Source organism: Podarcis muralis, chromosome 8, assembly GCF_964188315.1.
Source record: "Podarcis muralis chromosome 8, rPodMur119.hap1.1, whole genome shotgun sequence".
Taxonomy (NCBI): domain Eukaryota; kingdom Metazoa; phylum Chordata; class Lepidosauria; order Squamata; family Lacertidae; genus Podarcis; species Podarcis muralis.
The window spans coordinates 11547581-11572836 of NC_135662.1; the positions used below are offsets into that span (position 1 = coordinate 11547581).

The following is a 25256-nucleotide window of genomic DNA, read 5'->3' on the forward strand; positions in this document are numbered from 1 at the left end:
AGGAGTTTATAATAAGGTCTAACAATTTTAAAAAATGTATGGGAGGCAATCCAGAGGGCAACAAAATATTACCTCAAGGACCGCCTCTTCCCGTATGAACCCACCCGGACCCTGAGATCATCTTCTGAGGCCCTTCTTCATGTATCTCCTCCTTGAGAGGTCCGGAGGGTGCAGGGCCTTTTCTGCAGTGGCTCCCCGTCTGTGGAATGCTCTCCCTGAGTATTGCAGCAAACAATTCTGCTGACACTGTGCATACAGAATCACAGAATTGTAGAGTTGGAAGGGGCCACAAGGATCATCTAGTCCAACCCCCTGCAATGCAGAAATCTTTCACCCAAAGTGGGGCTCAAACCCATGACCCTGAAATTAAGAATCTTATGCTCTACCAGCTGAGCTATTCCACTTACAGTTCTTTCAAAGGAACATTCAGCTTTGACCATGACAGTGGGTGTTTTCCGAGTGTCAAAATTTAGTTTTGGAGATGATGATGATGATGATGATTTTATTAAACTTATACACTGCCCTATACCCGGAGGTCTCAGGGTGGTTCACAACAAGACCACAATATATAAAATCAAACCAAAAGCAATAACCCAATAACACCCTCCCCAAAAGCCACATTCTAAAAGGCTGTTGGATGTATTTAAGATCAACCAAAGGCCTGGTTAAAAAGGAACATTTTTGCCTGGCACCAAAAGGTGTATAATGAAGGCGCCAGGCGAACTTCCCTGGGGAGAGCATTCCACAGGCGGGGAGCCACTGCAGAGAAGGCCCTGTTCTCGTGTTGCCACCCTCTGGACCTCTCAAGGAGGATGTTCATGAAGAAGGGCCTCAGAAGATGATCTCAGGGTCTGGGTCAGTTCATATGGGAAGAGGCGGTCCTTGAGGTGATATTTTGTTGCCCTCTGGATTGCCTCCCATATATATTTTTTTTAATTGTTAGACCTTGTTATGAACTACCATAATAAACACCTCCACTGCAAACAATGGATTGGGGGGGGGTGCAGTATTACTATTTTTATTTTTATTGTAATAACAGCCACTGATTGCTCCTGACACCAAGATGAAAGGAGGTCCCAAATGCTGGAATTTTGGACGATTCTCCCCTTAAAATAAGTGAAATGAACCAGGGTGGTATAGTGGTTAGGGCAGGGGTCAGCAACCTTTTTCAGCCGTGGTCCGGTCCACCGTCCCTCAGACCATGTGGTGGGCCGGACTATATTTTTAAGGGGGGGGGGGAATGAACAAATTCCTATGCCCCACAAATAACCCAGAGATGCATTTTAAATAAAAGGACACATTCTACTCATGTAGAAACACGCTGATTCCTGGACCGTCCACAGACCGGATTGAGAAGGTAATTGGGTCACATCCGGCCCACGGGCCTTAGGTTGCCTACCCCTGGGTTAGGGTATCGGACCATGACCTGGGAGACTGGGGTTCAAATCCTCACTCAGCCATGAAGCTAATTTGGTCCAGTCACTGTATCTCAGCCTGCTGTGAGAACCATCTGGTGAGATGGATAGCCATCGTTTCCTTGAGGAAACATGGGGTATCTATGGAATATTAAATAAGGAATAAAATAAAATGACCCCTGCCTTATTTTCATCGCCTGCAAATTGAGGGGCATGCGTAGGGCAAAAATGTTAGCCAGGTGACCCAAGAACATTCAACCCATAGTTTGTTTTGAACTATGGTTTAATGCGACTTGGGAACCAGGCCATTGTTATGCTAAGCTACATCTGTTCTCGCTGTGCAGAGAGCACTCTCCGCATAGTTTGCCACTTATGCCTGTTATTTTCAGACTCTGATCTCTCAGCATAATAATCCCTTTCCTCTCTCTCTCAGCCTCTTTCATTATCATGCCTGCTGAAGATTTGTGAATCAGCTCACTGGCTTGTTTGTGCTTTAATGCAGAAAATGCTCATCTACCTAAAATGAGAGCTTCACTGCTCTCCAGGAAAGGGGAATGGAAGAGTGAACACTTTTCCATGCATAATCCCTAAGCTATTATTATTATTAATTAATTGTTATTTTATTTATACCCCGCCCATCTGTGGCCGTTGTATGAATTGTTCCATAAGCATCGCTGTGCTGACGGCGTGGTTGAGACCCCTGCAGCCACGTAAGGAGGTGATGGGCACAAACAATTTTGCACATCAAATAGCTTCCCTGCCACTGCGAGCAAGTGGCTCACACATGCAGGCTCTTGCTTGTATCAAGTGCCCTTGCTGTATTTGTGACTTCTAAATAAATTTAGCACATCTTACATACATTAAGGGACGCGGGTGGCGCTGTGGGTTAAACCACAGAGCCTAGGACTTGGCGATCAGAAGGTCGGTGGTTCGAATCCCTTCAACGGGGTGAGCTCCTGTTGCTCAGTCCCTGCTCCTGCCAACCTAGCAGTTCGAAAGCACGTCAAAGTGCAAGTAGATAAATAGGTACCAGCGGGAAGGTAAACAGCGTTTCCATGTGCTTCTCTGGTTCGCCAGAAGCGGCTTAGTCATGCTGGCCACATGACCCGGAAGCTGTATGCTGGCTCCCTTGGCCAATAAAGCGAGATGAGCGCCGCAACCCCAGAGTCGGTCACGACTGGACCTAATGGTCAGGGGTCCCTTTACCTTTTACATACATTAAACCTTGCAGCCCTTTCATGGCAGCCAAAGCCAGTTGCCAGAGGCCAGCCCTGCATCCTAGGGCTAGATCTAAACAGCTATAAGAAATGTTCTGAATACGCTCTGCAAAAAAAAAAAAAAAGTTGTAAAGCTCACAATTGAAAATATTGTTGTGATTTCAGCGCCATCTGGTGTCACAGTGTTACGACGCATTTATAATGTTGTATTTTGACTAATGTGGCTGAGTCCTTCATCTACCGTTGTATATCATAGAATCATAAAACCGTAGAGTTGGAAGGGACCCTAAGGGATATCGAGCCCAACCCCCTGCAATGCAGGAATTCCAACTAAACAGCATCCAGATGTCAAGGAAATAAACAACTATCTGACTTTTACAAGACATCTGAAGGCAGCCCTGTTTAGGGAAGTTTTTAATGTTTGTTTTATTGTGTTTTTAATATTCTGTTGGGAGCAACCCAGAGTGGCTGGGGAAACCCAGCCAGATGAGCGGGGTATTAATAATAATAATAATAATAATAATAATAATAATAATAATAATACCTCTAGGGTTAATTGATGAGCAAGTACCAAACACTGTCCTTCTTCTTGCTCACAAAATGCACAAAACTCTATGGTGTGTTAACTGTGGGCAATGAAACTCGCTGCCCGCCCCCCTTCAGTCTGCTATCTACAATATGTCACTGATGTGCATTTTTCGTCTCTCTGTCCTTTTGCTCTTCGTCTATCCCTAGGAACTGTATTCTCAGTCCTACGACGCTGTCGGCGTCATGTTTGCTTCCATCCCGGGCTTTGCCGACTTCTATTCCCAGACTGAAATGAACAACCAGGGAGTGGAATGTCTGCGTCTGCTGAACGAAATCATTGCAGACTTCGATGAGGTAATTTCGCAGCCCTTGGTGGTGTTTTTGGGCATGTGTGTGTGTGTGTGTGCAGTGGAATGAAATTTAAGAAAACAGGCGGTCAGGGTCGGGAGGCCTGGCATTTGCACCAGCTCAGTCATTACATTAGTTTAACCTCCATGCAGTGATTTCGGCTGCTTTTATTTCAATCTATATGGTAATGTGCTGAGGGGGTTTTGGGAGGCGGGGGTTGATAATGAGTTATCGGGCAACGATTGGCTGAGCTGCCCTGGTGGCACAGAAGGCAGGTCAAAGATTTCCTTACTCCGATTGGCTCAGCTGCTCTCCTCCGAAAGGACTCTCGTTGCCATTGGCTCAGTCGCATGCATCCTACGGAACAGACAGAAGGGCAGAGGAAAGAAAAAGTCGAGGGCTTTGGAAAGAAGGCAGCAGCCCAAGAAAGCAGAACAGCATGGGAAGCTGGGATGTTTGGGAAGCAAAGGTTGGAAAAGAAGCCGTAAGAGAAGGATATGTGAGAGGCAGAACTGGAAGAAAAAATGTGCAAGCAGGAGACCTAAAGTGGAGGAACTCTGAATATTAATTTGAAATCAAATTGTAGAGATGGGATCCCCCAAAGGTCCTCTAGACCTTTCTGCAGTACAGAAATCACAACTAAAGAATCTCTGGCACATAGCCTAACCTTTGGCTGCCAGACTCCAGTGATGTAAATATATACAGTGGTACCTCCAGTTGTGGACAGGATCCGTTCCAGAGCTCTGGTCAAATCCCGAGGTTTCCGCAACCAGGGGGACCGCTTCTGCGCATGCGTGCGGTGTGGTAGAGCGCTTCTGTGTATCCGCGCACGGCAAAACACTTCCAGGTTTGCCACTTTCGCAACCTGAAGTTTACGTTACCCGAGGGCAACGTAAGCTGAGGTGCTACTGTATATATATATATATGTGTGTGTGTATATATATATATATATATATATATATATATATATAGTCAGGGGGGAAGTATTTGATCCCCTGCTAAATTTGCCCGTTTGCCCTCTGATGAAGAAATGACCAGTCCATAATTTTAATGGTAGGTTTATTGTAGCTGTGAGAGACAGAATAACAACAGGAAAACCCTGACTTTTGTCTTCTGGGTTTCTGGGGTTATTTGCACCCCAGCGCCGCATCTGCTAAAGATAATGGGGTCACTGCCAGCCATGAGAGGGGGTGTGCAACTCTCCCCCATGATGCTGCGGGAGAGGCTTGGGAGGGAAGCTGCATGCCCGCCAGCCATATGATTGACGGGGAGCAGCTGGCGGGTGTGCAGGGAAAGGGGAGGCCACCGGCAAAGCCGCACAGCTCCCCCACTCACTGGGGCGCCCCTGGGAGGCTGGCGCCCTGGCGCAACGAACCACTAAGCCATATGGGAAAGACAGCTCTGAGAATCAGAAGAGCTCAAGGGTGCATTCTAGCCAGGGCAGAAGCAGGGCAGGAAGCGATGTGGCCCAGGGAGAGCTTATGTGACTTAGAGAGACCTAAGGGGCCGCATTTGCTTCTCAGGCTCCTCATTTCTGCAAATATGTCTTCCCTGTGCTTGAAACGACACGGGTGTCCAGCGCTGTCATATGGCAGTGCTTCTCAAAATACAGTTTGTGCCTCGGAGTCCTGAGATAACACCTCTGCTAGGTCTCCGTTGTTGCATTTCACCGACTTTTGTTGCATTTTTTGAGTTTCTCTCTCATTGGGCTCCCCCTCATGGATCCTGGGCTGCTGTGTGTCTTGGTTACATGTGCACAAACGTCAGGAAATGCAGATCAAATGATGTATCAAGAGACGAGCATGTCAGCTACTTGAAAGTGCAATTCCTCTGGAAAGCCAGCGAGCCACTTCAGACAGTAGAGATGGGATGGTTGTTCCAGCTTGTCTCTTCACACTCTGGAGCCTCTACCTGGGCATTCTTGCCAGCTTGCCATTTCAAGCTGAAGGAAATAATGTTCCCTGAAACTCTCTCTCTCCCCCTCATTTCAAGGTGACATTTTGAGCAATTGTACAAATCTGTATAGATCGACAAGCCGAGGGCATGACAGAGGTAGCCTTTAAGACGGGAACGTTCAATAGCTTGTGTTGTAATGCAGCTCAGAGACATTTCAAAGAGGTGTTCAGCTTTTCAAACACTGCCGGCAATCCTCTCCCACTGTGTCTATCGATATAAAAACTCAATTTTATGCCCAAGTTTCTACCCAGCTATCGGTGTATTTATTAATGGCTTTGTTTTTCGCGCTGCAGCTGGAGCAAAACAGCATGCTTTAGAAATGAAACAGGGCCCGTCATATCCAACAATATTAGTAATTATATTAAATAATCATGAAATGCCTTTTTCATGGGCTTTAAGGTGAAATGTGAACATATAACAAAAACAGCTAAAATAGTTTTTTTAAATAGTGCAAAGAACAACTGGAAATAATGTTCATTTTGCATTGTTTTTAAATCTAAGACAAAAACAACTGCAATTGCTTCAGGAGGAGGTACAGGCGATGGCCTCCCCTCATATCTCAGTGGGGAGGCTGTTCCACAGAATAGGGTCAGTCACGTTGAAGGAACCTACTCTGAGTTACTGTGATATTTGGGGGGGACTTCAAGGAGAAACTCTCTTGCAGAATGCAGCTGCCTACTGGCTATTTAAGGGGTAGGGTGACTTCTCAAGTTACCTGGTCCTGATCTGGCCCTTATTCCATTTGAGCACTGTTAACGGAGAAATCTGAGGGCTCCCTTGGACAAAAAAAACAAGGACACCAGCCAGGAATACCAGAGCAAAACAGCAGCCAGTAGGCTTGGTCTTTATTGAAGAGTGTCGCGACAGGACTCCCAGCTGCCACAAGATGGAACAAGATGGAAGCCCCGAACAAAAGAGCCCCCAAACTTTTATTAGCTGCTAATCCCCATGTTACACTCCCCCAAACCACATCACTAATACATCATGGTTACATCATAAGAGGGGAGGTGTGGTGGCAGTAATCTGAGCATCCTGGACCCTGCCCCATGGTTCTCCTTGCTCTCCACCAAACACCCATCAAGTGTAACAAAAAAGACATTTACATTTCCCTGTTTCCCAGCCAAGTTAATCGCATGCTTTTGTCTTCATCTGGGTTTGTTACCGTATTTTTCGCTCTATAAGACGCACCAGACCACAAGACGCACCTAGTTTTTGGAGGAGGAAAACAAGAAAACAAATATTCTGAATCTCAGAAGCCAGAACAGCAAGAGGGATCGCTGCGCAGTGAAAGCAGCAATCCCTCTTGCTGTTCTGGCTTCTGGGATAGCTGCGCAGCCTGCATTTGCTCCATAAGACGCACACACATTTCCCCTTACTTTTTAGGAGGGGAAAAGTGAGTCTTATAGAGCAAAAAATACGGTATTTCTGGAATGGCTACCTGTCTGGCACTCAGGTATCAGGATGCCAGGAATTATCTCTCAGGCAGAGGGGCTGCTGAGTAGCTAAGCTCACATGTCTATATGAATTTCTGAAGTTTTCCCTGTGAGCCGGTACATAGATACATTTATCAGTGAATTGTTACATTTGGTATCGTGCAGCAAAGGCCCTTTGAATAGATAGGAATAAACTGTGATGAAGTGTTTTGTGGGGAAAATCACAACAGCGATTGTGCTGGTTTTGGTAGTGGGCTGCATGTGCATGATACCTGCTGGAGGGGCAAACCACCACCCCCCCAACCTATACATAAATTCCTGCAACACCACATAAGCTCAACACTGGCTGGGATTTTCCCATGGTGCCAAGAAAGTCAGAAAGCATCAGCCTCATTGAGAAACTTAACCTTCTATTCTTGCACTGACCGCTTAATTTACAAAGGATCCAATTAGGGGCGACTCCCAACATCGTTAGGTATATATAACGATCAGTTTGGGAAGCAAGAGGAGGTGATGTAGTCCCTTGCCAGTTGTTAATCTGTTTTTGATTTGGAGACACAGTTGATTGACTTCCACCAGAAGCCTCTTTCAGCAGGCTTAAATGAAGGAAAGGAGCTGAGACAGTTCATTAAGTGCCGCAGCTGTGACCTCGCACAGCGAATGAAGTGTCTGGCCTTATGTTCCTGAGCCAATAAGAACATAAAGATAGTATGGGGGTTCAAGCCAGTGGTCCATCTAAGCCAGTATCCTCTACTCACAGCGGCCGCCCTGATGCCAACAAGGTAAAGGTAAAGGGACCCCTGACCATTAGGTCCAGTCGTGGCCGACTCTGGGGTTGCGCGCTCATCTCACTTTATTGGCCAAGGGAGCTGGCGTACAGCTTCCGGGTCATGTGGCTAGCATGACTAGGCCGCTTCTGGCGAACCAGAGCAGTGCACGGAATCACCGTTTACCTTCCCGCCGGAGCGGTACCTATTTATCTACTTGCACTTTGACGTGCTTCCAAACCGCTAGGTTGGCAAGAGAAGGGACCGAGCAATGGGAGCTCACTCCGTCACGGGGATTCGAACCGCCGACCTTCTGATCAGCAAGTCCTAGGCTCTGTGGTTTAACCCAGAGCACCACCCGTGTCCCCTGATGCCAACAGGGAACCAGCAAATAGGACCCAAGCACAAGCCCACCCTCCACTCCTGCAGTTTCCAGCAACTTATATCCAGAACCATTTGCTGCTTCCCCCCCAAAATGGGAGATGGTTATTGCACCCAGGTCCTGCTTGTGAACTTCCCATAGATATCCGGCTGGCCACTGTGAGATAAGGACGCTCAGCTAAATGGGACTTTGGCCTGATCCAGCTGGGCTTACGTTTGCATAGCTAGTTCCCACCCCCAACCCCCCCAGGTCGAAATAATGGCACATGACACAATTATTAAGGTTAATAATAAAGGCTACAACTTTATTGGTTACAGGTGATGAGCGGTATTGGCTTAGGCACTGGTCCCAACCGACTACAGTGGTACCTCGGGTTACATACGCTTCAGGTTACAGACTCCGCTAACCCAGAAATATTACCTCGGGTTAAGAACTTTGCTTCAGGATGAGAACAGAAATCGCATGGCACGGCAGCAGCAGGAGGCCCCATTAGCTAAAGTGGTGCTTCAGGTTAAGAACAGTTTCAGCTTAAGAACAGACCTCCAGAACGAATTAAGTTCTTAACCTGAGGTACCACTGTATATCCGGCTTCAGCCCATCTGCTAGAAGTCTGGGAAGGGTTATCCACCAATAGGGGGAGTCCTGCTGATGCACATCAACTAGGAACTCCCCCGGGGTCACCGCTAGGGGACGTGCCTTAGGCCCTCACCTCCTTAGGCTTCGTACAGGGCCACGCCCCCCCAGAATCCTTTACCGGACTACCCTTCAATTTGTGGAGCAGGTGATGGCGCTTCCTCCCCTCTTCCATCTACAGAACTATACCAATGCCTAACCACCAATACCGAAAAGTTGTGATGATTTGCTACGAGGTAGGCGAAAACCAAGTGGCTGGTGCCAATTTGCCAAGGGGAAAAATTCCGACCAGGCCCCTTAACGATGACCAAACAAGGTCCATAGCAAGGTCAAGGAATGAAAACCTTAAAGGGCGGGAGGGTGGGAAACACGAACAGCTGGTAGGCAGGAAAAGAGGGAGATCCTTAGCCGTGTCCTGCCTTTATAGGGCAGGTCACGTCCCCGAGCCGGCCGATTGGCTGGCCAGGGGTGACACGGCCAGGAATCCCCCCAATCACGTGGGGGGCTTGCCTCCACCCACCATGCACATAGAGGGGCTGTGAAGCCCGCAACCCCACCTCCTCTTTAGGGCTGTTACGGCTAAATCTGGGTGCGGGGCTACTCTGCCACCCAGCTCGTCGGACTAAGTAAGTCCGCGGGTCCCTGCGGAAGAAAATGAGCTCAGCCGGACAGGAGCAAACTGCAGAAGATCCAAGTTTATTGCGCAACAGGTTCAAGACGAGATTGAACAGCGAGAAAGGGGTGGCATGGACTTTTAAAACTCCCTCCATGTCCCAGAATACAGTGCAAAATACATCCCAGTTACATCATGAATACATTAAGGAAAGGTTGGGTTACACAGATTACATCATGAATACATTAAGGAGAGGTTGGGTTACACCGGATTAACATATGGAGGAGGGAGGGGGGGAATATGCAGAGCTGGAGATATGCGCAGATAAGCGCTTCCTGAGTGCCGGTGATGGGAAGACAATGGTCCATGTATGCATAGTCTGTCACCTGGCATTGCCCGGAGGAAAGGTTTGGCAGAGTGATTTGACAGTATATTGTAGCGAAGAAGGTGAAGAAGACATGCCCCCCCCCCTCCGTAACAGGGCAGAAGTGGCTTTCTTAAGAATCAAGCAGTGTGATTCCTCTCCCTCCCTTTCTTCACACCCTCTCTCTCAAACTCACACCGCAGTCATCACTAGTTCTGCTCTCATTTATCTGTTGAGCTTATCCCATCTAATCTTAATTGCTCCATTTCCTCCTCTCTCCCGCAGTGCAGGTAATACCAATATTGATATTGTCATGAAATGCTTTAAGTTTTTTCGCCCATTACAGGGATCATTTCTCTCTCCTTTCGATCCTGCAAAGATTTGTGTGCAGGGAGTGTGAAATCAAACTGCTTTACAGGGCATCTATTATCCTGGTGCAAAATGCAGATTACGGTCATTGCAACATTTATTAATAATAATAATAATAATAATGACGGGGGGATTAAGCCTCATTTGCAGGGCATGTCAAGTTTCCAAGCGGTCTGTAGATTTGTGCCGTTCTGCAAAGCACGCTTTAAGAAGCCCGGATCCTGCATTCTGGACACGGCTGCAGTGACCTTGAGCATAGACAGGACTGCAGTGTCCTGCCAACAGAAGATTTCGAAGCACAGTTTGGATTTACAGAGTGTGTGGCAAACAGTGTACCCTCTAGTCATCAATTGCTGTTGGGTGCAGAGATGACGAACTGATCAAGAGAGTCATAAGAACGCAATCTTTCACTTCATGCGAAATCAGAGTGTTGTGTTGCGTTTTCCCCAAACATGGGAGGTGGCATCAGGGAAGCTTGAATCCCTACAGAACTCAAGCCAGAAACCCCTCTGCTACCATAGGAACACAAAGTGAAAGCCTTTGCTGATGACTTGGTATTAACAATAGAAGAACCATTAATTAGTGCCAAGGAAGTATTAGAAGAGATAGAACAATTCGGACATGTAGCAGGTTTTAAATTGAACAAAAAGAAAACGAAAATGATAGTTAAAAATATGAAACAGGACCAGGGAAATGATATATAATGAGATGAAAAAGATGTTGAAATATACATTTGTCAAGAAACCGGAAGCATTTTTACTTGGCAATGTAGGTGATGAGATTAATAGACAGGATTGTAAGTTGTTTTTATATGCAATGACGGCAGCAAGAATATTATTGGCACAAAAATGGAAGCAAGAAGAATTACTGACGAAAGAAGACTGGAGGATGAAATTGATGGACTATGCAGAACTTGATAAATTAACTGGAAGGATTTGAAACCTGCGGAATCAGAGATTCTTAGAAGATTGGAGTAAATATACAAACTATTTGGAAAGTAATTGTACTGAACAGATTGCACTAGTAGGACTGCAAGAAGTTTTGTAAGGAGGATTATTTGAAATATTGCAAGGAAGACTATGAGGAGAATTATTAGTCACCGGTAATGACAATTAAGAGTAATCGTGAAATTAAGAAATGCAGAATAAGTGATAACGAAAAATCATCAGAGGTGTTGATGGAAGTCTAAAACATTGTATAAGATGAAAAGTTATGTTATATGACTGTTGGAAATTATATGTAAAAAAAAACAACCAATAAAATGTATAGAAACTCGTCTGCTAGCACAACTGGTCGCTGGGAGAGGTTTTCCATTACAGTGGGGAAAGGAATATTTGGGGGCTGGCAGTATTTTTTATTAGGAATTTTGACATAACAATTTATCAAAAATACATCTTCCTCATTTCTCCCCCCCCCCCATTTCCCCCTCCCCCTCCCCTAAAAAGACAAACCCACCCCTCCCACCCCACCCCCCCAGACTTCCTTCAGCTCCTCTCTCTGGTTTCTCAGCACATATTATTCTCTGCATGTTATAAAGTTGTAAAGATCCTCAATTTGTCTATCGGTATATTACCAATAAAGAGTTTGTGAATGTTTATTCAGAGCCTGCCAAGGAGTCCAGTTCATTTAGCTGTTTCTTTAAGTACTTCGTGAAATGTTCCCATTCTTCTTTAAAGTCACAATTTATGTGTCAGTTTTGCCAATTCCCCGTAATCCATCAGTTTCTCTTGCCACAGTTCTTTAGTCAGGATTTCCTCATTCTTCCATCCTTGCACTATTAAGACTCTTGCCGCCGTTGTCGCATACATGAAAATGTTTTTTAATTTCCTTGGCAGGTCTTTTCCCACAATCCCTAAGAAGAAAGCATTGGAACATTTTCTTCAACTCTTTATATATCATTTCCCAATTTTTAATTTTACTACAATCACACCACATATGATAAAAAGTCCCTTCTTTTTCCTTACATTTCCAGCACAGATTTTAACCTGTTTTATACATTCTTCCTAACTGCACTGGTGTTATATACCATCTATACATCATTTCCATATAGTTTTCTTTCAACAAAGAACAATCTGTGAATTTTACATCAATTTTCCATAACCTTTCCCAATCTTCCAACATGATGTTATGGCCTAAACAGGTTTTTTTTGGTCATTTTGTTTTATGCTGTATTTGTGTTATTATGCTTGGATTGCATGCTGCCAATTTCATAGCTGGATGCCCAGAGAACTCTGGTTATAGGGTCAGGATACGAATGTTCTGTGTAAATAGCAGAGAGTTCCAACCTCCGCAATCTACTAGGGAAGGAAGGCCAGTTCAGCTTCATCTGTAGTGCAGCTGTGTGCGAATGTACAAACATTAACACAAAATGCCAACATCTTCATTCTGTCCCATCCACAATCACATAAATGCATATCTAGATAATCACATACTGGTGCAAATGTGTTGAGTTGCAGCATATTATTCCATCCATGGAATGAAACATTCTTAAATGTTTCCTAACAGTTATGCTTTTTTAAAAATACAGAACCACAGGTCATTAGCCCTTCTGCAAAGCGCTACTGAATTGACATCTTCCAAATCGCAAGTGATGAAAAATAAAAAATAAAAACCGTTTGGGAGCTGTACATCCAATAAAACGTGATTCAATGAACTCTCTTCTTTGTTAGTTGCTAGGTGAAGAAAGGTTTCAAGATATTGAAAAAATCAAAACCATTGGCAGCACCTACATGGCCGTGTCCGGGTTATCACCTGAAAAACAGGTAAGGAGTTTTCTGTTGCCTAACAAAGAGAGCTTGTATTTTCCAATGCATTTGTCATAGTCTAAAGGACAGGACCATCGGATGACCATCACATCTACTACTGTGGGCAAGAAACCCGTAAAAGAAATGGAGTGGCCCTCATAGTCAACAAAAGAGTGGTGAAAGCTGTACTGGGATGCAATCTCAAAAATGATAGAATGATCTCGATACAAATCCAAGGCAGACCTTTTAACATCACAGTAATCCACGTTTATGCACCAACTACTGGCGCTGAAGAAACTGAAATTGACCAATTCTATGAAGACTTACAAGACCTTATAGAAGTGACACCAAAGAAGGATGTTCTTCTCATTATAGGGGATTGGAATGCTAAAGTAGGGAGTCAAGAGATAAAAGGAACTGGCAAGTTTGGCCTTGGAGTTCAAAACGAAGCAGGGCAAAGGCTAATAGAGTTCTGCCAAGAGAACAAGCTGGTCATCACAAACACTCTTTTCCAACAACACAAGAGACGACTCTACACATGGACATCACCAGATGGGCAGCATCGAAATCAGATTGATTATATTCTCTGCAGCCAAAGATGGAGAAGCTCTATACAGTCAGCAAAAACAAGACCTGGAGCTGACTGTGGCTCAGATCATCAGCTTCTTATAGCAAAATTCAAGCTTAAACTGAAGAAAGTAGGAAAAACCACTGGGCCAGTAAGATACAATTTCGATACAATAAAGGAACTGGAGGCCCCTCGACTGTCCTCGGGTCCAGTATTGGACCACTTTGACCGGATATCTCCAGCCGATGTGGACAGACTCCTCCGAGCTGGAAAGCCCACCACTTGTCCTCTCGACCCGTGCCCGTCCTGGCTGATTAGAGCGTGTCCAGACGAGGTGCGGGCCCCCCTGGGGGATATCATCAATTTGTCCCTTGGCACCGGGACATTCCCAGGGGAACTGAAGGAGGCAGTGGTGCGCCCGCTTTTAAAGAAAACATCATTAGATCCCTTAGATCTATCCAATTACCGCCCGGTTTCGAATCTTCCATTCCTGGGTAAGGTGATTGAGAGAGCGGTTGCGGAACAGCTTGGTAGGTTTCTGGATGAAACATCGGCTCTGGATCCATTCCAGTCCGGCTTCCGCGCTGGTCATGGGACCGAGACGGCTCTGGTCGCCTTAACAGATGATCTCCGTAGGCAGCTGGATCGAGGCGGGTCGGGGCTGCTGATTCTTCTAGACCTGTCAGCAGCCTTCGACATGGTCGATCACGAACTCCTGGACCACCGCCTTGCCGATGTGGGGATCCAGGGCACAGCCCTTCAATGGCTGCGCTCGTTTCTCTCTGGTCGGGGACAGAGGGTGGCGCTTGGGGGGGAATTGTCATCCCGCCACTCCTTGGTGTGTGGAGTGCCTCAGGGTGCGATTCTCTCCCCGATGCTTTTTAACATCTTTATGCGCCCCCTTGCCCAGCTTGTCCGGAGTTTTGGGCTGGGCTGCCATCAGTATGCTGATGACACCCAACTCTATCTGTTGATGGATGGCCATCCTGACTCGGCCCCAGACACACTGATCAGATGCTTGGAAGCTGTGGCTGGATGGTTACGTGGGAGCCGGTTGAAGTTAAATCCTTCGAAGACAGAGGTCCTCTGGCTGGGACGGGACGATATGAGATTGAGGGGGCAACTCCCTTCTCTTGCGGGGGTGCAATTAGTGCCAGCACCGTCCGTTAAGAGTTTGGGTGTAATCTTCGATACCTCCCTCTCCATGGAGGCGCAGATTGCAGCTATAACAAAGGCGGCATTTTTTCATCTCCGCCAAGCTAAGCAGTTGGCTCCTTACCTCTCTCGCCCTGACCTAGCCACTGTGATCCACGCGACGGTCACCTCCAGACTGGATTATTGTAACTCGCTCTACGTGGGGCTGCCCTTGAGACTGACCCAGAAATTCCAGCGGGTGCAGAATGCCGCAGCGAGACTCCTTACGGGGTCTTCGCTGCGAGATCACATTCATCCGGTGCTATACCAGCTGCACTGGCTCCCGGTGGAGTACAGGATCAGGTTTAAGGTGCTGGTTTTAACCTTTAAAGCCCTATACGGCCTAGGACCCTCGTACCTACGGGACCGCCTCTCCTGGTATGCCCCACAGAGGAACTTACGGTCTTCAAATAAAAACATCTTGAAGGTCCCAGGCCACAGAGAGGTTAGGCTGGCCTCAACTAGAGCCAGAGCTTTTTCGACTGCGGCTCCAACCTGGTGGAATGCCCTGTCGCAAGAGACAAGGGCCCTGCAGGACTTGACATCTTTTCGCAGGGCCTGTAAGACAGAGCTGTTCCACCAGGCCTTTGGTCAGGGCGCAGCCTGACTCCCTCCTTTGGCAATCTCTACAAAGCTTTAGTCTATGGTTGCCATCAATTTGTATTTTAATTAATTTTTAGAATGTATTTATAATGTTGTACTGTTTTAGTGTTGTTAGCCGCCCTGAGCCCGGCTTCGGCTGGGGAGGGCGGGATATAAATAAAATTTATTATTATTATTATTATTATTATTATTATTATTATTATTATTATACAATCTAAGTCAAATCCCTTATGAATACACAGTGGAAGTGAGGAACAGGTTTAAGGATTTAGATTTGGTGGACAGAGTGCCTGAAGAACTATGGATGGAGGCTCGTAACATTGTACAGGAGGCAGCAACGAAAACCATCCCAATGAAAAGGAAATGCAAGAAAGCAAAGTGGCTGTCCAACGAGGCCTTACAAATAGCGGAGGAGAGAAGGCAAGCAAAATGTGAGGGAGATAGTGAAAGATACAGGAAATTGAATGCAGATTTCCAAAGAATAGCAAGGAGAGACAAGAAGGCCTTTTTAAACGAGCAATGCAAACAAATAGAGGAAAACAACAGAATGGGAAGAACCAGAGATCTGTTCAAGAAAATTGGAGATATGAAAGGAACATTTCGTACAAAGATTACCATAATAAAGGACAAAAGTGGTAAGGACCTAACAGAAGCAGAAGACATCAAGAAGAGGTGGCAAGAATACACAGAGGAATTATACCAGAAGGATATGGATGTCTCGTACACCCCAGGTAGTGTGGTTGCTGACCTTGAGCCAGACATCCTGGAAAGTGAAGTCAAATGGGCCTTAGAAAGCACTGCAAATAACAAGGCCAGTGGAAGTGATGGTATTCCAGCTGAACTATTTAAAATTTTAAAAGATGATGCTGTTAAGGTGCTACACTCAATATGCCAGCAAATTTGGAAAACTCAGCAGTGGCCAGAAGATTGGAGAAGATCAGTCTACATCCCAATCCCAAAGAAAGGCAGTGCCAAAGAATGCTCCAACTACCTCACAATTGCACTCATTTCACACGCTAGCAAGGTTATGCTTAAAATTCTACAAGGAAGGCTCAAGCAGTATGTGGATCGAGAACTCCCAGAAGTGCAAGCTGGATTTAGAAGAGGCAGAGGAACCAGAGACCAAATTGCAAACATGCGCTGGATTATGGAGAAAGCTAGAGAGTTCCAGAAAGACATCTACTTCTGCTTCATTGACTATGCAAAAGCCTTTGACTGTGTCGACCACAGCAAACTATGGCAAGTTCTTAAAGAAATGGGAGTGCCTGATCACCTCATCTGTCTCCTGAGAAATCTCTATGTGGGACAAGAAGCTACAGTTAGAACTGGATATGGAACAACTGATTGGTTCAAAATTGGGAAAGGAGTACGACAAGGCTGCATTTTGTCTCCCTGCTTATTTAATTTGTATGCAGAATACATCATGCGAAAGGCTGGGCTGGATGAATCCCAAGCTGGAATTAAGATTGCCGGAAGAAATATCAACAACCTCAGATATGCAGATGACACAACCTTGATGGCAGAAAGTGAGGAGGAATTAAAGAACCTTTTAATGAGGGTGAAAGAGGAGAGCGCAAAATATGGTCTGAAGCTCAACATCAAAAAAACGAAGATCATGGCCACTGGTCCCATCACCTCCTGGCAAATAGAAGGGGAAGAAATGGAGGCAGTGAGAGATTTTACTTTCTTGGGATCACTGCAGATGGTGACAGCAGCCACGAAATTAAAAGACGCCTGCTTCTTGGGAGAAGGGCAATGACAGGCCTAGACAGCATCTTGAGAAGTAGAGACATCACCTTGCCAACAAAGGTCCGTATAGTTAAAGCCATGGTTTTCCCAGTAGTGATGTATGGAAGTGAGAGCTGGACCATAAAGAAGGCTGATCGCCGAAGAATTGATGCTTTTGAATTATGGTGCTGGAGAAGACTCTTGAGAGTCCCATGGACTGCAAGAAGATCAAACGCATCCATTCTTAAGGAAATCAGCCCTGAGTGCTCACTGGAAGGACAGATCGTGAAGCTGAGGCTCCAGTACTTTGGCCACCTCATGAGAAGAGAAGACTCCCTGGAGAAGACCCTGATGCTGGGAAAGATGGAGGGCACAAGGAGAAGGGGGCGACAGAGGACGAGATGGTTGGATAGTGTTTTCGAGGTTACCAGCATGAGTTTGACCAAACGGCGGGAGGTAGTGGAGGACAGAGGTGCCTGGCGTGCTCTGGTCCATGGGGTCACGAAGAGTCGGACACGACTAAACGACTAAACAACAACAACAACAAAGGACAGGACTGGAAGGACAGATCGTGAAGCTGAGGCTCCAGTACTTTGGCCAACTCATGAGAAGAGAAGACTCCCTGGAAAAGACCCTGATGTTGGGAAAGATGGAGGGCACAAGGAGAAGGGGACGACAGAGGACGAGATGGTTGGATAGTGTCTTCGAAGCTACAAACATGAGTCTGACCAAACTGCGAGAGGCAGTGGAAGACAGGAGTGCCTGGCGTGCTCTGGTCCATGGGGTCACGAAGAGTCAGACACGACCAAACGACTAAACAACAACAAAGGACAGGACATTGGAGTCACTTTTAAATATATGCAGTTTGGCATTTCCTGGAACAAAACAGGCATTTGTTCTCACCTGTCATGGCTACATACTGGTTGAACCATATTGGTGTGTGTATGTGTGCAAACACACACACACACACACACACACACACACACACACAAAATGCATTAAAAATAAAAACCCCTCCCACAAATTACATGTAAAAGGCTTTAGAATGTTAATCACCCCCAAGGTCTGGTGATATAGAAACATTTTCTCTGTGTGTTTATTTGCAATTAAGTGGCAAACAAATTTTGTTAAATAAAACAAATTAAAAATAAAATTAATCTCTATTGGGACAGGGAGCAAGATCCCGACTGTATGAAATGTGAGTGGAGGGCAGCTGACCTATGCCTAATAATAATAATAATAATAATAATAATAATAATAATAATAATTTATTATGTATACCTCACCCATCTGGCCAGGCCTCCCAACCACTCTGGGCGGCTCCCAAGAGAATATTAAAAACACAATAAAACTTCAAATGTTTTAAACTTCCCTAAACAGGGCTGCCCTCAGATGTCTTCTAAAAGTCAGATAGTTGTTTATTATTTCCTCGACATCTGATGGGAGGGCGTTCTACAGGGCAGGTGCCACTACCGAGAAGGCCCTCTGTCTGGTTCCCTGTAACCTGGCTTCTCACAGGGAGGGAACCGCCAGAAGGCCCTCAGCGCTGGACCTCAGTGTCCGGGCTGAGCGATGGGGGTGGAGACACTCCTTCAGGTATACTGGACCGAGGCTGTTTAGGGCTTTAAAGCTCAGCACCAATACTTTGAATTGTGCTTGGAAATGTACTGGGAGCCAATGCAGATTATCTCAGGACCGGTGTTATATGCTTGACTTGTGCAATGGATTTTCTGCTTTTCATTCTCTCCCCAGCAATGCGAAGATAAATGGGGGCACTTATGTGCCCTAGCGGATTTCTCCATAGCGCTGAACGAAAGCATCCAAGAGATCAACAAGCATTCGTTCAACAACTTTGAACTCCGCATTGGTACGTATGGGCTGAGCCCTTTAACATTAGTCACCCGAATGTAGAGTTTCAGATGCATTTAAAGCTCTCAGGTGAGTAGGCTTCACATCAGTAGAAAAGGTAGCACTGCATGGGCTTCTCTTTGAAGGCATGAGGCCGATTCTTCCCTGGAGTGAATGAGAAAGCCTTAGCAAGCATCTCTACGCTGAAGCCATGTGCAATATAATCCTGGGAGCTGGGAGCTTCCATCCATTTGTCTCAGGTACATTGGAGGAGTGCACCTTTGGGTGTGAAGTCAAACTGTTGGAAGGCTGCAGCGCCTGGGGGCAGACGAAGGCGTCCGGTTCTGCTGGTGTAAATGCACCATGGCATTACTTCTCTCTGCATCCCTCCCAGTGGAGGGTCATGTTTGCTGACATCTTTGTAGCACAGAGTTAGTCTGTCAACGGGCCTGGTGCCTAAAGCCAGGTAGAGGTAAAGGTAAATGACCCCTGGACTCCAGTCAAAGGTGACTATGGGGTGTGGTGCTCATCTTGATTTTTAGGCCAAGGGAGATGCCATTTGTCCATATACAGTGCTACCTCGGGTTACAAACGCTTCAGGTTACAGACTCCACTAACCCAGAAATAGTACCTGAGGTTAAGAACTTTACCTCGGGATGAGAACAGAAATCATGTGGCGGCAGCGGGAGGCCCCATTAGCTAAAGTGGCACCTCAGGTTAAGAACAGTTTCAGGTTAAGAATGGACCTCCAGAATGAATTAAGTTCTTAAGGTTTCTAGGTTGTGTGGCCAGCATGGCTAAATCGCTACTGCCACAACCAGACGAGTGCCAGAGCACATGGGAATGCCCATAGAGCACGTTGGAGACCCTGCCATCTTCCATTCAATATACAGTGGTACCTCGGGTTAAGTACTTAATTCGTTCCAGAGGTCCGTTCTTAACCTGAAACTGTTCTTAACCTGAAGCACCACTTTAGCTAATGGGGCCTCCCGCTGCTGCTGCTCCGCTGGAGCACGATTTCTGTTCTCATCCTGAAGCAAAGTTCTTAACACGAGGTACTATTTCTGGGTTAGCGGAGTCTGTAACCTGAAGCGTATGTAACCTGAAGCGTATGTTACCCGAGGTATCACTGTAATGATATTCAGTATAATGATGTCTCTCCTTGGTATATAAACAGCTTGATTACAGGTCTGCCGCATGTGATTAAGGTCACCTATAACATGGTTACATTACTGCAGGCATTCTTTCTGAGCCATTAAAAATTGTAGATCTGTGGTGGAGAAATTGGATCTGGCCAGCAAGCCCACACTTTGTTTCTACACCATCCCAATGGACCTAGATTTTTTTTCCCAGTGCCATCGGGTGACCCATTTTGGTCCACACCATTTGAAATAACTGTGTAGATGGAGGCCCGGCTCGTTGGTGCCTGTAAACATCGTTTCAACTCAACTACCTCTTCACTTGCTTGTGTCAGGCTTCAGGGAATCTGATCCCCCTCCCCACGGCAAGCTGCCAGGGATAAGTAGACAGGAAAAGTTCTTACCAAGTCTTTTATTCAATATTCACAGAGAGAGACTTAGGAGTAATGGCGTTGCTCCAAGTAATCTCCACCCCTCCTTCCCTTCTCAGTCGTCCCCCGCACCACCACCCTTACAGTGGTTGCTTAAGGCCATTTGCCTCTTAGCTCTTTGCTCTCCTACTTTTGCTGGGTTTTGGAATGCTTTCTAGTGATAATGTGTCGGCCAGCTCCTCTGCTTCTCCCCCCTCCTCTTCACCCATTATTTCCCAGCTTTGTCCCTCTTCTGTCTCTGAGCCGTGACTGTCACGGTCCAGTTCATGGGCGATCAAAGTCCCGGCAGGGGACGTCAGGACCGGGGGCAAGATGGCGGGGTGGAAGCAGGGGTCCAGAAGCCAGGAGTCAGGAGCCAAGAGTCCTAGGGTCAGAGAGCCAGGAGTCAAGAAGCCAAAGTTCAAGGATCAGGAAGCAAGAAGTCAAACGCAGCAAGGCAGGAAGCGTGTTGCTGTGGCAAAGAGCCGAAGGGAAATGCTGACCTTATATCCCTTCCCAGCTCTTGCAACCAGGTGCTGTGAGTTACCAATCAGCCTCACCTGTGAGGCCGCGCCTTGCCTCCTCAGAACAAACTCAGGAAGGCCCCAGTTCTGCAAAGTCCTATTGGTCACAGGGCCTGGCTCCTGCAAGCACACCTGACAGTGACTGTCTGCAGACCACAGTTGTAAATCTATACTGCCTTCCTCTTCTCTGGAAGCTTCAGGGGGAGGTGGTCTCCACCATTCCTCCTTGTTGGGTTGAAATAAACGACAGACAAGTAGCAAGTGTCATGTGGGAGGCATCTCTCGAGCATGTCTCGGGGAGTCCCTTTTATTGAATATTACAGCATTGCCACGTATGTGCTTGTTGCTGATTGGTTAACACAAATACATTGCAAGGATTGCATATAAGACATTAATCATCAATAGATAAAAGGAACACAGAGTTAGACAGGCCTATTCTTCTAGCCTGATCTTTTCTCTTCCCCCCTTCCTAGGGATCAGCCATGGCTCTGTCGTCGCGGGCGTCATTGGTGCTAAGAAACCCCAGTACGACATCTGGGGCAAAACAGTCAATTTAGCAAGCCGAATGGACAGCACCGGCATTAGCGGGCGAATGCAGGTGCCCGAGGAAACGTATCTCATCCTCAAGGACCGGGGGTTTGCCTTCGACTACCGGGGGGAGATCTACGTCAAGGGCATCAGCGAGCAAGAAGGGAAGATCAAGACCTATTTTCTTCTGGGAAGAGTACAGCCAAACCCTTTGATCTTGCAACCGAGAAAACTGACGGGGCAGTATTCCTTGGCGGCTGTCGTGTTGGGGCTGGTGCAGTCCCTCAACAGGCAGAAGCAGAAGCAGATCTTGAACGAGAACAACAATTCCGGGATCATCAAAGGACACTACAACCGGAGGACTTTGCTCACTTCCGGAGGATCGGAATCCGCGGCCCAAGCGGAGGGGGCCGACAAGACTGAACTGCCATAAGCCTGCATCTTTTCTTCGTCGTCCTCTTCATTTTTTAATTTCTTTTTCTATATGAAAAAAATAAATATATAAATAAAAATATGGTTTAATTTTTTTTAAGATTGGGGCTGCTTTGTTTGCTTATTTTTAGACACAGGCGTGCACAGAGACGCACACAAACCTTCCTGAAATATACTCGGAGTCAAGAGTGGATTTCATGCTCTTTATTCAGCTCATAGTGGTGAGGAGGAATGGAAGTTCCCCCAGAATGTCTGCTTTATATACATTATTTACACAATGGGCCCCACGTGATGGCTAATTCCGGGATTCTCCTGTAGGCCAATCAGGTCGCGGATTCACTTCCACCTGGAGCTGGATTGGGTGGCTCCTGCGGACCAATCAGACTGCTGCATTCTGGATCCTATTGTTCTAGGACCAATCAGTCTGCTGCATTCTGAATCCTATTGATCTAGGACCAATCAGGCTTCTGCATTCTGGATCCTATTGTTCTAGAACCAATCAGACTGCTGCATTCTGGATCCTATTGTTCTAGGACCAATCAGGCTGCTGCATTCTGAATCCTATTGTTCTAGGACCAATCAGACTGCTGCATTCTGGATCCTATTGTTCTAGGACCAATCAGACTGCTGCATTGTGGATCCTATTCAACTCAGTACATAACACTTCCACTTTCAGCATGCTGTTTGCATGCAAAGATGAGGCAGGTGAAACCGGCTACAAGGTGGCAATGTTCTACCTTGCACTGTTGGAGGCAGAGTGCCTCTGAAGGCCAGTCGCCGGGAAACACAGGTGAGGAGAGCGCTCTTGTGGTCAAGTCCTTCTTTGAGGTTTCCCCATAGACATCTGGTCGGCCGCTGTGAGACCAGGATGCTAAACGAGATAAGTGACTGGTCTGATCCAGTGGGACTCTTTTTATGTTCTTGGGCTGCTTACCAAGAAAGGCGAGTTGGTAGGAGGTAAGCCGAGAGGAACAGGTCAGCAATAAATCACACTGAGGGAAGTTAGCTCTTTATTAGAGAACATAGTCGGCTCAGGTGTGCCAAGACCAATGAGCACAGCAACTCTCCTCGGTGGGTCTTGCCCCTATGTTGTGGAGGCTGAAGGTCCCCACCTTCTCACAACTGCCTAAATCTCCTTCTCCCCCAGGTCCTTTCCAAGCAATCTGAGACTACACCAGCCTTTGCTCTTCCTTCTTCATGCCTCTCTTGGTTCTGGGAGACCAGAGGGAAGGAGAGCTTGTTATGTCAGGAGGGGAAGGCACCTTGGATTGAGCTTGACTCATCTCCGCCTCTTGGCCTCCTTTCTCTCCTGCTTCTGCTTCTTGACATCTCTCTGCCACAGATTCTCCCTGTTCACTAAACCCTGTCACTGCTTCAGCTTCCTCCCAGGCTTCTTTCTCCCTCTGACCACTCATCATCATCCCACCACCAATCCCTGGGCTCTGAGCCTTCTTCCCTTGGGGACTCCCCAGCTGGCATCTCCCACCATTCTTCTGCATCCAGCCAGTCCATGGCATCAGCACTATGCAAGTGCACCAGCAGAGTTCCTTTGCCCTGTGCTGACCTCCCCACCACTTTGTCCTTAATTCTCCACCTAAGCATCTGTGACTCCACTGCAAGGAGGTCAAGGAAGTGCTGTCAGCCTGCCCTGCCAGCCACTACTGCAGCTTCTTGTATTCCAGTGATCCTTAATGGGGTGTAGGGATATGGGTGGTGCTGTGGTCTAAACCACTGAGCCTCTTGGGCTTGCCGATCAGAAGGTTGGTGGTTTGAATCCCGGCAACAGGGTGAGCTCCCGTTGCTTTGTCCCAGCTTCTGCCAACCTAGCAGTTCAAAAGCACACCAGTACAAGTAGATAAATAGGTACCATCATCATCATTTTTTATTTGCATGCCAACTTTCCACAGTTAAAGCAATGCCCAAGGCGGCTTACAATATGAAAAGATTTACATGATTACATACATAGCAAAGTAGCCAAAAATAAATAAAACACATTAAAAACTACATAACCAAACTAAACAATTTCCACATAAAAATAAAAAAGATACAAAAAGTTAATATCAGTTAATATCAGTAACAACAGCAAAAACTCCCGACAAAACCTTCCCCCAAATACACCAGTCCTTGCTGGGCAGTAGCCACAGCTACAAGTACCGCTGTGGTGGGAAGGTAAACCATGTTTCCATGCACTCTGGTTTCCGTTACAGTGTCTGGTTGCACCAGAAGCAGCTTAGTCATGCTGGCCACATGACCCAGAAAGCTGTCTGCGAACAAACGCCGGCTACCTCGGCCTGAAAGCAAGATGAGCACTGCAACCCTAGAGTCACCTTTGACTGGACTTAACCGTCCAGGGGTCCTTTACCCATTTTTCACCTTAAAAAAAAGGGTAAAGGACCCCTGACAGTTAAGTCCAGTCACGAACAACTCTGGGGTCGCAGCACTCATATTGCTTTACAAGCCGAGGGAGCCGCAGACAGTTTTTCTGGGTCATGTGGCCAGCATGACTAAGCCGCTTAGGCGAAACCAGAGCAGCGCACGGAAACACCATTTACCCTCCCGCTGGAGTGGTCCCCTTTATCTACTTGCACTTTGACGTGCTTTCGGACTGCTAGGTTGGCAGGACTGAATCACAGAATCATAGAGTTGGAATAGACCACAAGGACCATCGAGTCCAACCCCCTGCCAAGCAGGAAACACCACCAGAGCACTCCTGACATATGGTTGTCAAGCCTCTGCTTAAAGACCTCCAAAGAAGGAGACTCCACCACACTCCTTGGCAGCAAATTCCACTGCCGAACAGCTCTTACTGTCAGGAAGTTTTTCCTAATGTTTAGGCGGAATCTTCTTTCTTGTAGTTTGGATCCATTGCTCCGTGTCCGCTTCTCTGGAGCAGCAGAAAAAAGCCTTTCTCCCTCCTCTATATGACATCCTTTTATATATTTGAACATGGCTATCATATCACCCCTTAACCTCCTCTTCTCCAGGCTAAACATGCCCAGCTCCCTTAGCCGTTCCTCATAAGGCATCGTTTCCAGGCCTTTGACCATTTTGGTTGCCCTCCTCTGGACACGTTCCAGTTTGTCAGTGTCCTTCTTGAACTGTGGTGCCCAGAACTGGACACAGTACTCCAGGTGAGGTCTGACCAGAGCAGAATACAGTGGCACTATTACTTCCCTTGATCTAGATGCTATACTCCTATTGATGCAGCCCAGAATTGCATTGGCTTTTTTAGCTGCCGCGTCACACTGTTGGCTCATGTCAAGTTTGTGGTCAACCAAGACTCCTAGATCCGTTGGGACCGAACAACAGGAGCTCACGCCATCGGGAAGATTCAAACCACCAACCTTCTGATCGGCAAGCCCAGGGCTCAGTGGTTTACACCACAGCGCCGCCCGCGTCCCTATTTTTTACCTTACATTTATCCAAATCCATGGTGTGGAACAGCCCACTCTGAATCCGCATGGCGGGAGCTTGCCTTGAGAATGCTTCTCACGCTTGCTCCTCCTGAGCAAG

General features: G+C 46.7%; 1 protein-coding gene across 2 annotated transcripts in view; it reads left to right on the forward strand.

The window, feature by feature from the left end:
* The window catches only part of ADCY8 (adenylate cyclase 8), a 150809-nt gene extending 128966 nt beyond the window's left edge, over positions 1–21843 (forward strand). For both annotated transcript variants that reach the window (XM_028736142.2, XM_028736143.2), the window contains 4 exons: positions 3368–3514; positions 12695–12787; positions 18615–18729; positions 21257–21843. In XM_028736142.2, the coding sequence (XP_028591975.2) occupies positions 3368–3514; positions 12695–12787; positions 18615–18729; positions 21257–21744 (843 nt within the window). In that variant the 3' untranslated portion in view covers positions 21745–21843. The remainder of the gene's footprint in view (positions 1–3367; positions 3515–12694; positions 12788–18614; positions 18730–21256) is intronic.
* Positions 21844–25256: the final 3413 nt, after the last annotated feature.